This window comes from Bufo bufo, chromosome 4, assembly GCF_905171765.1.
Source record: "Bufo bufo chromosome 4, aBufBuf1.1, whole genome shotgun sequence".
NCBI lineage: Eukaryota > Metazoa > Chordata > Amphibia > Anura > Bufonidae > Bufo > Bufo bufo.
Window position 1 is genome coordinate 227,345,492 of NC_053392.1, and position 15,093 is coordinate 227,360,584.

A 15,093-nucleotide genomic window follows, 5' to 3' on the forward strand; every position below is an offset into this window, starting at 1 on the left:
TAATAATGATGGAGGTGACAGGTGGTAAAAATGAGTAAAAATATATTAATCATGACAGTCGATTGGTAAACTATGACAGGTCAGATTGTTACATGGTTGGATAAATTATTGCAAGAATAAATGAGATGCGAGGGACATTATTAATAAAACAATAATATCAAAGCTACTATAAACTAGCTGATCATCCCCACAGCTAGAAAACCAATACAATCTGCAACATTAAACATAAGCCGCAGCATCAGCCTGGTATGATGAAAAAACACGGGCTGAACGCTGCATGCCATTTAAATAAAATACCTGACTGGCTACAATGTATCTTCTGTGATATTCAATCACTTTATTTTGTATCACCTAGAAGACTGAATACACCACACACGCTGACACTCCACACTGCTTGTCAGCCCATACACACACTTGCGCCCAGTCAGGGACTCTTAACTACTACTGCTAACTGTTCATATAGAAGCTGAGATAATCTGACTATGCTAATTGCTTATACATCCTTGGCTCGAGGTGTTTCCTAAATCTAAACCTCCTCAGGTTTTTTCAGTTATCAAGGCGGTTTGTCGCTGCCCACCCTCAAAGAGGCAGCGCTTCGACACTAGTACGGCCGTGAAGCGGCCACCGCAGCCGCTGACTTTTAAACACAACCCCCCCCCCCTGGTATATTGAGGCCACACCCACTCAGTGTCACCTGATCGGAACAAAGCGCTCCTGTATCCAGAGGCTGGCCAATACAATGGGGGACCATAACAGGAGGGACACTTCCCCTTTTTAAAGATGGTCATACAGCAACTAGGTACCCTAGATGGACAAAAATTTGGGCACAGCAATATGACAAAGGAAGAATGGGATGGGTTGAGAGCTTTGGAATCCGACCATTCTATTATAATCAAACCTTCAGATAAGGCCTCATGCACACAACCGTTTTTCGGGTCCCCATCTGAGCCGCATCCGTTTCTCCGTTCCGAAGCCCTGCAAAAAAAATATAGCATGTCCTATTCTTGTACGTTTTGCGGACAAGAATAAGCATGTCTACATTGGGCCGCCCATTCCGTTCTGCAAATTCATGAAGGCACACGGGCGGCCTCTGTTTTTTGCGGATCCGCGGTTTGCAGACTGCAAAAAACGGAACGGTCGTGTGCATGAAGCCTAAAGGTGGAAATGTGGTTACAATGGATTGTAACCAATATATAGATACTGTATGTGTCTCAGTATTGTGAAGGAGCGTAAGTGTTACAGCATTTTGCCAACTAACCCCTTGACATTAGACAAAAAAGAGCTGAATGAAATACTCTCACAGGCCCTTTAATCCAAACTCATCAGCAAAACTGAGATGGATTTTTTGTTGCCTCCATATCCAAAAATGGCTTGTTTTTATGGCTTACCGAACGTTCATAAAGGCCTGAACCCACTTAAATGGAGACTGATAGTCTCAGGTACGGAGAGTTTGACTCATCCAGTCAGTACCTATGTGGATGAAAAATTCCGGTCTTTTGTCACGGCCCTTCCATCTTATGTCCGTGATACTACAGGGAGTGCAGAATTATTAGGCAAATGAGTATTTTGACCACATCATCCTCTTTATGCATGTTGTCTTACTCCAAGCTGTTTAGGCTCGAAAGCCTACTACCAATTAAGCATATTAGGTGATGTGCATCTCTGTAATGAGAAGGGGTGTGGTCTAATGACATCAACACCCTATATTAGGTGTGCATAATTATTAGGCAACTTCCTTTCCTTTGGCAAAATGGGTCAAAAGAAGGACTTGACAGGCTCAGAAAAGTCAAAAATAGTGAGATATCTTGCAGAGGGAAGCAGCACTCTTAAAATTGCAAAGCTTCTGAAGCGTGATCATCGAACAATCAAGCGTTTCATTCAAAATAGTCAACAGGGTCGCAAGAAGCATGTGGAAAAACCAAGGCGCAAAATAACTGCCATGAACTGAGAAAAGTCAAGCGTGCAGCTGCCAAGATGCCACTTGCCACCAGTTTGGCCATATTTCAGAGCTGCAACATCACTGGAGTGCCCAAAAGCACAAGGTGTGCAATACTCAGAGACATGGCCAAGGTAAGAAAGGCTGAAAGACGACCACCACTGAACAAGACACACAAGCTGAAACGTCAAGACTGGGCCAAGAAATATCTCAAGACTGATTTTTCTAAGGTTTTATGGACTGATGAAATGAGAGTGAGTCTTGATGGGCCAGATGGATGGGCCCGTGGCTGGATTGGTAAAGGGCAGAGAGCTCCAGTCCGACTCAGACGCCAGCAAGGTGGAGGTGGAGTACTGGTTTGGGCTGGTATCATCAAAGATGAGCTTGTGGGGCCTTTTCGGGTTGAGGATGGAGTCAAGCTCAACTCCCAGTCCTACTGCCAGTTTCTGGAAGACACCTTCTTCAAGCAGTGGTACAGGAAGAAGTCTGCATCCTTCAAGAAAAACATGATTTTCATGCAGGACAATGCTCCATCACACGCGTCCAAGTACTCCACAGCGTGGCTGGCAAGAAAGGGTATAAGAGAAGAAAATCTAATGACATGGCCTCCTTGTTCACCTGATCTGAACCCCATTGAGAACCTGTGGTCCATCATCAAATGTGAGATTTACAAGGAGGGAAAACAGTACACCTCTCTGAACAGTGTCTGGGAGGCTGTGATTGCTGCTGCACGCAATGTTGATGGTGAACAGATCAAAACACTGACAGAATCCATGGATGGCAGGCTTTTGAGTGTCCTTGCAAAGAAAGGTGGCTATATTGGTCACTGATTTGTTTTTGTTTTGTTTTTGAATGTCAGAAATGTATATTTGTGAATGTTGAGATGTTATATTGGTTTCACTGGTAAAAATAAATAATTGAAATGGGTATATATTTGTTTTTTGTTAAGTTGCCTAATAATTATGCACAGTAATAGTCACCTGCACACACAGATATCCCCCTAAAATAGCTAAAACTAAAAACAAACTAAAAACTACTTCCAAAAATATTCAGCTTTGATATTAATGAGTTTTTTGGGTTCATTGAGAACATGGTTGTTGTTCAATAATAATAAAATTAATCCTCAAAAATACAACTTGCCTAATAATTCTGCACTCCCTGTATGTATGTGATCAAAAGGGTGGATGGCCTTCAGGTGGATATGTACGTATGCCTGGCCAGTTTGAATGTAGAGGCACTGTACAACTCAATCCCACATGATAAGGGATGTGCAATTGTGGCGTCCTTTTTGCAACAAAGATGTGTACATCTGTGGCCCCATAATGACTTTGTGTTACGATTAATGAAGTTCATTTTGAACCATAATAACTTCATGTTCAACAACAAAGGGTACCATCAAGTGAGGGGCGTGGCGATGGGGATCTCCCCCACGTACGCAAACCTCTATTTGGATGGTTAGGAACGGGATATGGTGGAGGATTGCACTCTGGTTGAGGTATATTGATGACGTGTTGATTCTATGGAAAGGGGACGAAGATACCTTTCATGATTTTGTCCAGAACCTCAACAACAATGATTGGGGTCTGTATTTTACATCTGAGATCCATTATCATTCAATCACGTTCCTTGACCTTACCATTTATAAGGATTCAGATGGATACATTGGCGCTCGGCTTTTTAGGAAACAAACGGCCAATAGCTTATTTGATTGGCACAGCTGTCACCCATTGGCCCTTAAGCGTAGTATTCCATGGGGACAATATCTGCGTCTCCGCTGCAACTGTACCAACTTACGGGACTTTTGCATTTCTGTGAAAGGTTTGAGACAGCGGTTTTCAAACCGCAGCTATCCCCTTCTGTGCTAAATCAAACATAACAACATGCTTTGGGCTGTCATAGGGAATCTCTCCTGACCCCCTCCAAATGGATATCTGAATCACAACAGATTTGCATTATCGGAGAGCTTGATGATGCTCATAATCAAGTGAGGGATATCCTATTTCGATACTTGGGGAATACTGTAGGCTGACCCACATATTGGGCATTTAGTAGGACATACCCCGGCGATTACATATCACCAAGGTAGGAACATCTAAGACCGTTTATCTTTAAATCATTAATATTTTTGTTTTCTTTTTAACATACCCAAATCACTGTAAGAAATACAAGCTTAAAGGTGACGTAAACCAGTGTTGGCGCAAATCACCTTTTGTAAGCAATGCTAATAAAATTATGATAATAATAGCAAAAAGTATTACATGGTTGAATGAAAAATAATACACTGAACAAAAATATAAACGCAACACTTTCGGTTTTGCTCCCATTTTGCATGAGCTGAACTCAAAGATCTGAACGATATTCTACATACAAAGAAGACCCATTACTCTCAAATATTGTTCTCAAATCTGTCTAAATCTGTGTTAGTAAGCACTTCTCCTTTGCCAAGATAATCCATCCCACCTCACAGGTGTGGCATATCAAGGTGCTGATTAGACAGCATGAATATTGCACAGGTTTGCCTTAGACTGCCCACAATAAAAGTCCACTCTGAAATGTGCAGTTTGATCACACAGAACAATGCCACAGATGTCTCAACGTTTGAGGGAGCGTGCAATTGGCATGCTGACTGCAGGAATGTCTATCAGAGCAATGAATGTTCATTTCTCTACCATAAGCCGTCTCCATGGGCATTTCAGAGAATTTGGCAGTACATCAAACCGGCCTCACAACCGCAGACCACGTGTAACCACACCAGCACAGGACCTCCACATCCAGCATGTTCACCTCCATCATCGTCGCCCGGACAGCTGCAGCAACAATCGATTTGCATAACCAAAGAATTTCTGCACAAACTGTCAGAAACCATATCAGGGAAGCTCATCTGCATGCTCGTCGTCCTCATCAGGGTCTGGACCTGACTCGAGTTCGTCGTAACCGACTGGAGTGGGCAAATGCTCACTTTTGATGGCATCTGGCATGTTGGAGAGGCGTTCTGTTCACGGATGAATCCCGTTTTTCACTGTTCAGGGCAGATGGCAGACAGTGTGTGTGGCTTTGTGTGGGTGAGCGGTTTGCTGACGTCAACGTTGTGGATCGAGTGGCCCATGGTGACGGTGGGGTTATGGTATCGGCAGGCGTATTTTATGGACAACGAACACAGGTGCATTTTATTGATGGCATTTTGAATGCACAGAGATACAGTGACAAGATCCTGAGGCCCATTGTTGTGCCATTCATCCACGACCATCACCTCATGTTGCAGCATGATAATGCATGGCCCATATTGCAAGGATCTGTACACAATTCCTGGAAGCTAAAAACATCCCAGTTCTTGCATGGCCAGCATACTCACTGGACATGTCACCCACATGTCTGGATCAGCGTATACGACAGCGTGTTGCAGTTCCTGCCAATATTCTGCAAATTTGCACAGCTATTGAAGAGGAGTGGACCAACATTCCACAGGCCACAATCAACAACCTGATCAACTCTATGCGACGGAGATCTGTTGCACTGAGGCAAATATTGGCCACACCAGATACTGACTAGTTTTCAGACCCCCCCCCCCCCTTACCCAGTAAGGCAAAACTGTGCACATTTCAGAGTGGTCTTTTATTGTGGGCAGTCTAAGGCATACCTGTGCAATAACAGGCCTCTCACTCAGTTAAGCCAGTACTCTCTGCTCTGCACTGATGAGGGACAATCACCCCAAAACAGCTGTCTGCAGATGAGGTGCTGGCTTATTTAATATCCAAGTCATGTCTCAAGGCTTATATTAAGAGCTGAACATTGACTTATAGGATAGCTGCCTTACATCTGGTGGCATTAGAGGCAGAGCTTGTTAAGAGCTCATTTGCATCCCTTCCCTCCCAGAATTCCAGAGGAGCATGTATGGCCTATAAGTTTCCTCACACTGATTAAGGTGATCTCTCCCTAAGGAGAGTAGTTCCCCCCTGACGTGGACACAGGCCTCTCACCCAGTTAAGCCAGTACTCTCTGCTCTGCACTGATGAAGGGCAATCACCCTGAAACGGCTGTTACATCTGGTGGCATTAGAGGCAGAGCTTGTTAAGAGCTCATTTGCATCCCTTCCCTCCCAATATTTGAGAATAATGGGTCTTTTGTGCATGTATAAAATGTTTCAGATTTTTGAGTTCAGCTCATGCAAAATGGGAGCAAAACAGAAAGTGTTGCGTTTATATTTTTGTTTTGTGTATTAAAAACAGATAAGTAAATAAATGAATAAAAAATGAATAAAAAATGTTCGGAAGTGGAGGCCATATCTTACAGATTGATATCAAAGGCCTCATTCAGACCATGTGGGTTGAGGCAGTTGAGCTTATACATCCAAATCATCTACTGTCTTCATAATGTTTGGATGATGTTACAGCAGTCTGGATTTACCTACTCTATGGGTGTAATTTTAAAGGCAGAAAAAAAAAAGGCCATGGTGATGTTCTGCTGCATGCCTAGAAACGCTGTGCTGGAGATACTTTTTCTTAATAGTACAGACTTAAAGGGCTTCTGTCACCCCCCAACCACCATTTTTCAGTTTTTGACTTATTATATTTGTTAATGTAAGCAGATTCCATATATGCCCCTCTTACCTCGGGCTGTGCAGTAATTACAGTAAAAAACGTACTTTTATTATATGTAAATTTCTTCACTACCAGCAAGTTGGGCGGACTTGCTGGTAGCCGCCGCATCCTCTGTTTGAAAAAACGCCCCCTTCTCCACTTGATTGACAGGGCCAGCGAGCGCTCTCCTCCTCTCACTGGCCCTGCCTGCAGCCTCAAATCCCGCGCCTGCGCCGTACCGGTCGTCATTCGGCGCAGGCGCTCTGAGAGAAGGACGGCCGCTTCTTCCTCAGTGCGCCTGCGCCGATGACGTCAGCCCTACACCCGGAAGAGATTTGAGGCTGCAGGCAGGGCCAGCGAGAGGAGGAGAGCACTCGCTGGCCCTGTCAATCAAGTGGAGAAGGGGGCGTTTTTTCAAACAGAGGATGCGGCGGCTACCAGCAAGTCCGCCCAACTTGCTGGTAGTGAAGAAATTTACATATAATGAAAGTACGTTTTTTACTGTAATTACTGCACAGCCCGAGGTAAGAGGGGCATATATGGAATCTGCTTACATTAACAAATATAATAAGTCAAAAACTGAAAAATGGTGGTTGGGGGGTGACAGAAGCCCTTTAAGTCTGTTCCGTAAAGTCTGGATAGTCCGTCCTATATATTGTAGGCCGCATGGGCATTCCAATAGGTAAATGACATTGGCCGATCCACACTGTTGATGACTCTTGATTGAAAAAAGGTCACCGTTATAGATGCTACGAAAAGCAGTAGATGTGCAAATAGAGCTACAACAGAGACACTTGGGGAGGCGGCACTTAATGCCCAATGGTTGCCATGTTGGAGATGGAGACAAAATGCACTGTCTCTGAGGTCGCAAGATATTAGGGGCAAGAATGTTCTTGAAGATATTGGCCCTCCTGAACGTAAGTGGGGGTCGGGTGGGCAGAATTTTGGGTAAGTGGGGATCTAGCTTGAGAATATGCCAGTGTTTTGAAAGGACGTCCCTAATACCATTATGGTGACTGTTGTATGTGGTGATAAAGTTTGAACTCCATGCACCCTTTGTATTACTGCCGCTTCCTGTGGTATTGTTACTAGGTTTCTTTTCACTATTGTATTTAGATAAACAATCATTTTGTGAAAAGGCTTTGGCTCTATCAAAAGCTGCTTCAATGATTGTGGGTGGGTATCCTTTTTGAAGAAATCTTGTGCAGATAATTTTTCTCTGAACAGTGAAATCCTCATCCCCAGAGCAGTTACGTCTCACCGTCTGAACTGACTAAAAGGGATGTTTGTCTTACACTTCTCATGATGAGAGCTGGAGTAGTCTAAATAGCTATTGCAGTCAACTTTCTTGAAAAAAGTACGGGTCACTATTTCCTTTGCATTGATACTTAGTTCCAAATCTAGATATTCAATTTTTGAATGATCGTATGTCCCTGACAGGGTGATACCCCAGTTGGTAGGATGTAGATGTGAAATGAAGTTTTCAATTGAAGGGGTATCGCCGTTCTATATAAATATTAGATCGTCAATGTAGCGACGATAGAAAATAATTTTGTCTGTCCATAAATTTGACTTGTAAATTAATGTGTCTTTAAAGAACCCCATGAAAAGGTTAGCACAACTGGGCGTGAAACGCGTGCCCATCACAATCCCTTTGGTTTATAGATACAGAGTGCCTTCAAAGATGAACACGTTATGCGTCAGGATGAATCTGATACAATCTGCAATAAATTTTTATGTGTATATAAACTTGCCTTAAGTGTTAATATGTTATAAATGCAGTTTTTACCCGATGAAGGGGAGATAACTCACTGAAACGCGTTGTATCTTCTGCTTAATAAACTACTGACAACCTACATCAATCTGGATCTTCCAGCTGGTTCCTTGTGCCGAGGGACGTTTTTCTGAACGTGTTTACTTCAGTTATCCTGGCAGGTTTCTGTTCACATGGCTGCAGAGCTGATGTCACGTCAACATTGCAACAGTGCAACCAGTTGTTGGCCTCAGCATTGCACTACTGTAGTCTAGTATCTTGCTGAAACCAGACAACCCATTTAAACCAATTTTGAGGTAAAGTAAGGGTGGACACGTGTGGAACGCTCCATAAGTTAAATCTAGGGGCTCACGGGTAATGTATTCTCTAATTGGAATTGTTCATTTTCTTGATTTTCAGAGTTATAGTGCACCCTTAGTGGCTTTAGCAGAGTAAGGCCATATTCACAGAGTCAGTGTTCAGTCAGCAATTTCCATCAGTGATTGTAAGCCAAATCCATATGCGGGTCCTAACCCAGAACAGGCGCAGATCTTTTTATTACACCCTATCTCTGTGCAGCCTCCAGTTCTTGTTTTGGTTCACAGTCACTGATGGAAATCACTGACCAAACAATGATGTGTGAATATGGCCTCACATGACATCCCCGCCCACCTGTGTTCCCATAGAGACAAGAGCCCCTCAGACATTATCATTAACTGCTGTACAGACATAGTAATAGAAGGAACGCCCCAGTCCCAGCAGTAAGCTGTACAGACATAGTAATAGAAGGAACGCCCCAGTCCCAGCAGTAAGCTGTACAGACATAGTAATAGAAGGAACGCTCCAGTCCCAGCAGTAAGCTGTACAGACATAGTAATAGAAGGAACGCTCCAGTCCCAGCAGTAAGCTGTACAGACATAGTAATAGAAGGAACGCTCCAGTCCCAGCAGTAAGCTGTACAGACATAGTAATAGAAGGAACGCCCCAGTCCCAGCAGTAAGCTGTACAGACATAGTAATAGAAGGAACGCCCCAGTCCCAGCAGTAAGCTGTACAGACATAGTAATAGAAGGAACGCCCCAGTCCCAGCAGTAAGCTGTACAGACATAGTAATAGAAGGAACGCTCCAGTCCCAGCAGTAAAGAGAGTTTACTACCCGTCCCACACATATGTTTCTGGGATGGGGGGGATGGGTAAGCCATGAACAGAATGAATAGTGAGGGAGATTTATCATTTCCATTGTTTCTGAAAAGTGGCGTAAAAACTTGCAAACTATGTGTTTGCGACTTTTTAACTGCGCCTTTAAAAAAAAAAAAGGTTGTGGCAATGGCAAGGAGGGGGCGTGACCAGTCACCCCAACAAATTTATGTTCCTTTTCGCCAGTTTTCTGACTCAAATGAAGCCAGAAATCTATGGCAGCTCTTAGCTGTCAGAGATTTTTGTTTAGGTGCACGGACTGCCGGAGGAGGGGGATCTTTTGAGTGGGGGACAGCCCTTTGTTACACAAGGACTCTGATAAATACAGGGATCTCAAGTCTCCCTGAAGTTCAGGGAGTCTCCTGCTATTAGATAGCGGCTCCCTGACACCCGCATGTGAGACAATATATAGGAAAGGTTTATCTCAGTCAGATAGCAGAGCAGAGAGATAAGAGAAGTGACAGGACAGAGTTTAGATTACAGGTTGAATTAACCCTTTAGGGTCAAAATGGCTTCTCAAGGAGATATATATGTTAAAGGCATCCCTTCTTCTGTCTCATTCAGTAACTATATAACTATTGAGAGAGATGCATTTTTTTTAAATACATTTACACATTTAACCCTCCATTTTAATTATATTATTTACCCCAGTGTTAAATTCACACCCCCTGGATGCTTTAATCATATATATAAATATGATAATTTGGGGCAGGGTAATGAGCCCGGTCCTCCACACCATAGAGCAAAGTGTGCAGATACTGCATATGTTTGGAAAATGTAATAAAAAGTTTGTGAAAAAAAAGAAAATAAAACCTCCCTGAAATGAGAAGTGCACCTCCCTGAAATGAGTTTTTGCAGGTTGGGATGTCTGTAAATACATTTGTACAAATCGAGCCTCCTGTCTATCATCACACAACTTACTTCCAGCTGACAGCCTAGAAATCATCTATGGGGAAAAAGGGGAAACAAATGTAGTCAGACAGCTCTGTATACAGTGTACAGGGGGGTCACACATCTGTATATACAGTGTACAGGGGGTCACGGATATCTATATATAGTGGTGGGGTCACACATCAGTATATAAAGTGTGTAGGGGTCACAGATCTCTATATACAATGTACAGGGGGTCACACATCTGTATATACAGTGTACAGGTGGTCACAGATCTCTATATGCAGTGGTGGGGGTCACACATAAGTATTTACAGTGTGCAGGGGTCACGGATCTCTATATACAGTAGTGGGGGTCACACATAAGTATTTACAGTGTGCAGGGGGTCTCACATCTTTATGTACAGTGGTGGGGGTCACACATCTGTATATACAGTGTACAGGTGGTCACAGATCTCTATATACAGTGGTGGGGGTCACACATCAGTATATATAGTGTGCAGGGGGTCATGGATCTCTATATACAGTAGTGGGGGTAACACATCAGTATATAAAGTGTGTAGGGGGTCACAGATCTCTATATGCAGTAGTGGGGGTCACAAATTAGTATATACAATATACAGGGGGGTCATAGATCTCTATATGCAGTGGTGGGGGTCACACATCAGTATATACAGGGTGCAGGGGGTCACAGATCTCTATGCAGTGGTGGGGGTCACACATCAGTATATACAGTACACAGTGGTATCACTGTATGGGGGTGGTCACATATCACTATATTCAGTGTGCAAGAAGCAGAGGGCACACATTTACAGATGAGACCAGTGACTGCTGCTGATATCACTGACCTCAGTCATACTGACAGCTCAGAAAGGGTTAAATCTCCTGACTTGTCGGTCTGGCTGTAATAAACATGTCAGTGATAAGATAACAGTGCCCGTTTACTGCCTTGCACAGCAATTGTGGCCACATTAGTGCTTTATTTTTTACAGTAATTGTACCTTTTTAGTGCATCATAACACAGTACCCCTCACAGCCCTTACACAGTGATTGTGCCCCATTAATCCCTCAAAAACAGCAAAAGTGTGCCTGAAAAATAGTAAAATAAATAACCTCCTAACCTCTTTTACACAAAGAATAGAGCACTTCAGACTGCACTTTCTTTCTGACCCATGGCCTGTTTTGTTATTGGCATGGCTTCGATGAGCGCAATAACGTCAATCATATCAGCGTGTGTTGAGTTCCCAAATGGACTGTGGGCTATGGCTGAATATGGTGGGGCAGGGAGTTGTAAACTCCCTGCTCCTCCATTGTATTTAAAGGGGTTGTCCGGGTTCAGAGCTGAAACTCGACATATCCCAATTTTCGCCCAGGCAGCCCCTCTGACATGAGCATTGGAGCATTTCACGCAGGGAAAATTACTTTTTGGGGAGATCCGGTGACATACCGGGCTCTCCATGGTGAAAGCTAGGAGGAGGCAACCGCCTAGCAGTGATCCCGGTGATGTTGTTAGCCGTGTACCGGGGTGGGCTCCCCAGGATACAGTGAAGTCAAGAAGGAGGAAAGCAACCCCAACACCAGCTTTTGCCAAAATAGAATTTTACTTGAAAGTGGCAATAAACACAACCACAAATGCTAGGAACATACAATAAATTTACATACACCCAGTTCAAAAGCTGAGACCCTTGTGCTGCACAGCACGGCGCCCTCCGATGGATGCAGGAGGAAAGTGTGGTAATTTACCTACTGGCGGGCACAACTAAATTGCCACACCTTATCTGTTATCACCCTAAAAACAAGAACCAATGTATGGGTGTGTTTCAGGCTATCAGCACAACAGCTTACAATCTTACAAGGTTTTACAGTATTCCCCCTCCCATAACTGGTCCTGTAGCACGTGCCTGAGTATTCTTCCTGAGCAAAAAAACGCCAGCCTGGCTTGAGGTTGTTAGAATTTTATCAGCTCTCCAATGTGAAATGTCCCTTTAAGTTATGGAGTCCTTGAAATGAACAGTAGTAACACTTGTGGCCTGACAGAAACAGAAACCCTAACTAACTACAGGCTTGGTCTCAGTCTCTAGGCGCCAACACTGTGATGAGGTGCGTGCACAAACTTACCAACCCGGGTCTGCTTTGCAGCCGTTGGTGACTCTGGATAGAATCAGGGTCTTGGACATGATCAGCTTCACTTAGCTGCAGCTCTGGTCACTGAGGGAGGCTCTCACACCTGGATGCCGTCAGATTCTCTGTTCACACAGTTCTTTAGTTTCACCTCCCTCTAAGATGGCTGCTCTCTCCTTCTCTTCTCTCCAGACTCTGTGTAAACCCCACCTCTCTCATGAATATGGAGATATATGTGCAGTCTGTAGCTATGTTTAGGAAACAGCGTCATCTTGTGGCCAAACAGCAGAATGTCAATCCAGAACATTTAATTTAATCTACACAAACAGGGTTCAGACAAGGAGAGCTGTTTCCACATCTCACAATGTCACCAGCACTAATGGGCTTTAGTGTTGCCCTAGCCAGTAAAATGGCTAGGGCAGTGCTAAAGCTGGCCCATCAGTGCCGGTGACGTCACCAGGAATGCTGCTAGGTGGAAGCGTCTGCCTATCAGTGTAAAAAATATAAACAAATAGCCCTTGCCCTGTGCGATACAGTGCAGGGTGGCGGAGACCATTGAAGTATGAAATGATACGGATGCTGATGTCAGGCAGCCTGCCTGGGTGAAAATGGGGATATGTCCAGGTTGAGCTGTATTTTTATATTGTGTAGCCAAAATGTGATGTGAGTGATTTTGGTAGTTTTGTAAAGTATTTGGAAATGAATTTACAGGTACGATACATCCGAGTACAGAGGACTCGCTATGTGTGGAATCCATCAGAAAGCATGTTTCAGAAAATTGGGTGAGTGTGGTGTACAAGCTTTGTTATGTTTCTCTATTACTAGTTTGGAATGTATAATATGTCTATCTATCTATTTTAAGGGTTCTGGAAGAGAATCACTCATGTTCTGACATACATGCAAAGTATGGACTGGGATTAAGCAGTGAAGAACAAAAAGCCAGGTACCAATGTTTCTATGAGCCATTTTTAGTACTTTTTCCATATTATGTTGATATAACCTACGATAAGCCACCCTCACCACTTTCCTCCAAGGGAATTTATCTCCTTTTGAGACAGTTTTATGGCACAAATGAAGACAGAAATCTACATCAGCTTTGAGCTGCCATAGATTTCATTCAGGTAAAAATAATCCTAACATTTGTATAGCACTTTTCTCCTGTCGGACTCAAAGAGCTCAAGAGATGCAGACACTAAGAGCACGCTCAGTGTTAGGAAGTCTTTCCCAAGGACTTCCTACTTAGGCTACTTTCACACTAGCGTTCGGAGCGGATCCGTCTGATGTTTCATCAGACGGATCCGCTCCGATAATGCAGACGTTTGCATCCGTTCAGAACGGATCCGTCTGCATTATTACTTAGAAAATTTTAAGTCTGAAAGTAGCCTGAGCGGATCCGTTCAGACTTTACATTGAAAGTCAATGGGGAACAGATCCGCTTGAAGATTGAGCCATATGGTGTCATCTTCAAGTGGATCCGTCCCCATTGACTTACATTGTAAGTGTGGACAGATCCACTCGCCTCCGCACAGCCAGGCGGACACCCGAACGCTGCAAGCAGCGTTCAGGTGTCGGCTCACTGAGCGGAGCGCTGGCAGGCGGATGCATTCTCAGTGGATCTGCCTCCACTGAGAATGCATTAGGGTCAGACGGATGCGTTCGGGGCCACTTGTGAGCCCCTTCAAACGGAGCGCACGAGCGGACACCCAAACGCTAGTGTGAAAGTAGCCTAAATCGGTTCTGACCCTACCTAGCCAGGATTCAAACCCTGGTCTCCCATGTCAAAGGCAGAGCCCTTAACCAGTACACTATCCAGCCACTGCTACATGGACTGTCGGAGGAATATGCCTAATTTATGACAAGGCCAGCAATGCAGCAGATTTAAAAAATAAAATAGTTTTTGATAAATCTCCCCAATTGCATGTGACATAAGTTAGCAGTCATGAGTAAAGAGATATTTCATAACGAATAAAACTGCAGCACTCTGTGTCTTCCTTTAGTGAAGATTTATTCACCAAGTCAAAATGCAATGTTTCGACTACAGTCTTTTTCAAGCAAATATTGAGGAGGATTTATAGTATATACTATCCCTATGAGTTGTAAATAAGGTACTCTCTGTCTCGCCTCCTCAATAGCACGATCTGCCCTGCATCTCCCGGCGGATGATTAGTTACCCTGTCAGGGATACAGAAGGGCAGAGCAAATATATATGCTTAGTACATATGTTAATTTCTAGGAATATATAGGAGTCAGCAGGGAGGGAAAAATAATGAACCCAACTGTCTTCACTGTGAGCGCTGTTCTGTGCTGTTTAGACAAACATGCCTTAGCAACGTTCGTTTAGAGAGTTCTACTAGGGGACATTCCAGGGCAAGTTTTCTCATATACTGTAGATGTAAAGTTCTCTAAATAAAGTGTATTTTCATACTGTTCCCTCTCACTGACCTTGCACATTAGAAGAATGTATTACAGATGTCTTTAACTGAACTGCAGCACCTCGCTAGGTCACTATACAGTGGATGGAACCTTGTGCTTCCAGCTCTGTCCACTAAATATTTTCCAGACCCAGTGGCTGCCACAAACAGGCATGTGGGGTGACAGATCCCCATAAATCTGGTATTGA

The 15,093-nt window shown here is 43.8% G+C and overlaps 1 protein-coding gene across 2 annotated transcripts in view; it reads left to right on the forward strand.

Annotated features, from left to right (window-relative positions):
* Positions 1–15,093, forward strand: part of LOC120997968 (probable cation-transporting ATPase 13A5) — a 275,887-nt gene that overhangs the window by 50,375 nt on the left and 210,419 nt on the right. For both annotated transcript variants that reach the window (XM_040428353.1, XM_040428354.1), the window contains exons 4-5: positions 13,185–13,255; positions 13,336–13,416. In XM_040428353.1, the coding sequence (XP_040284287.1) occupies positions 13,185–13,255; positions 13,336–13,416 (152 nt within the window). The remainder of the gene's footprint in view (positions 1–13,184; positions 13,256–13,335; positions 13,417–15,093) is intronic.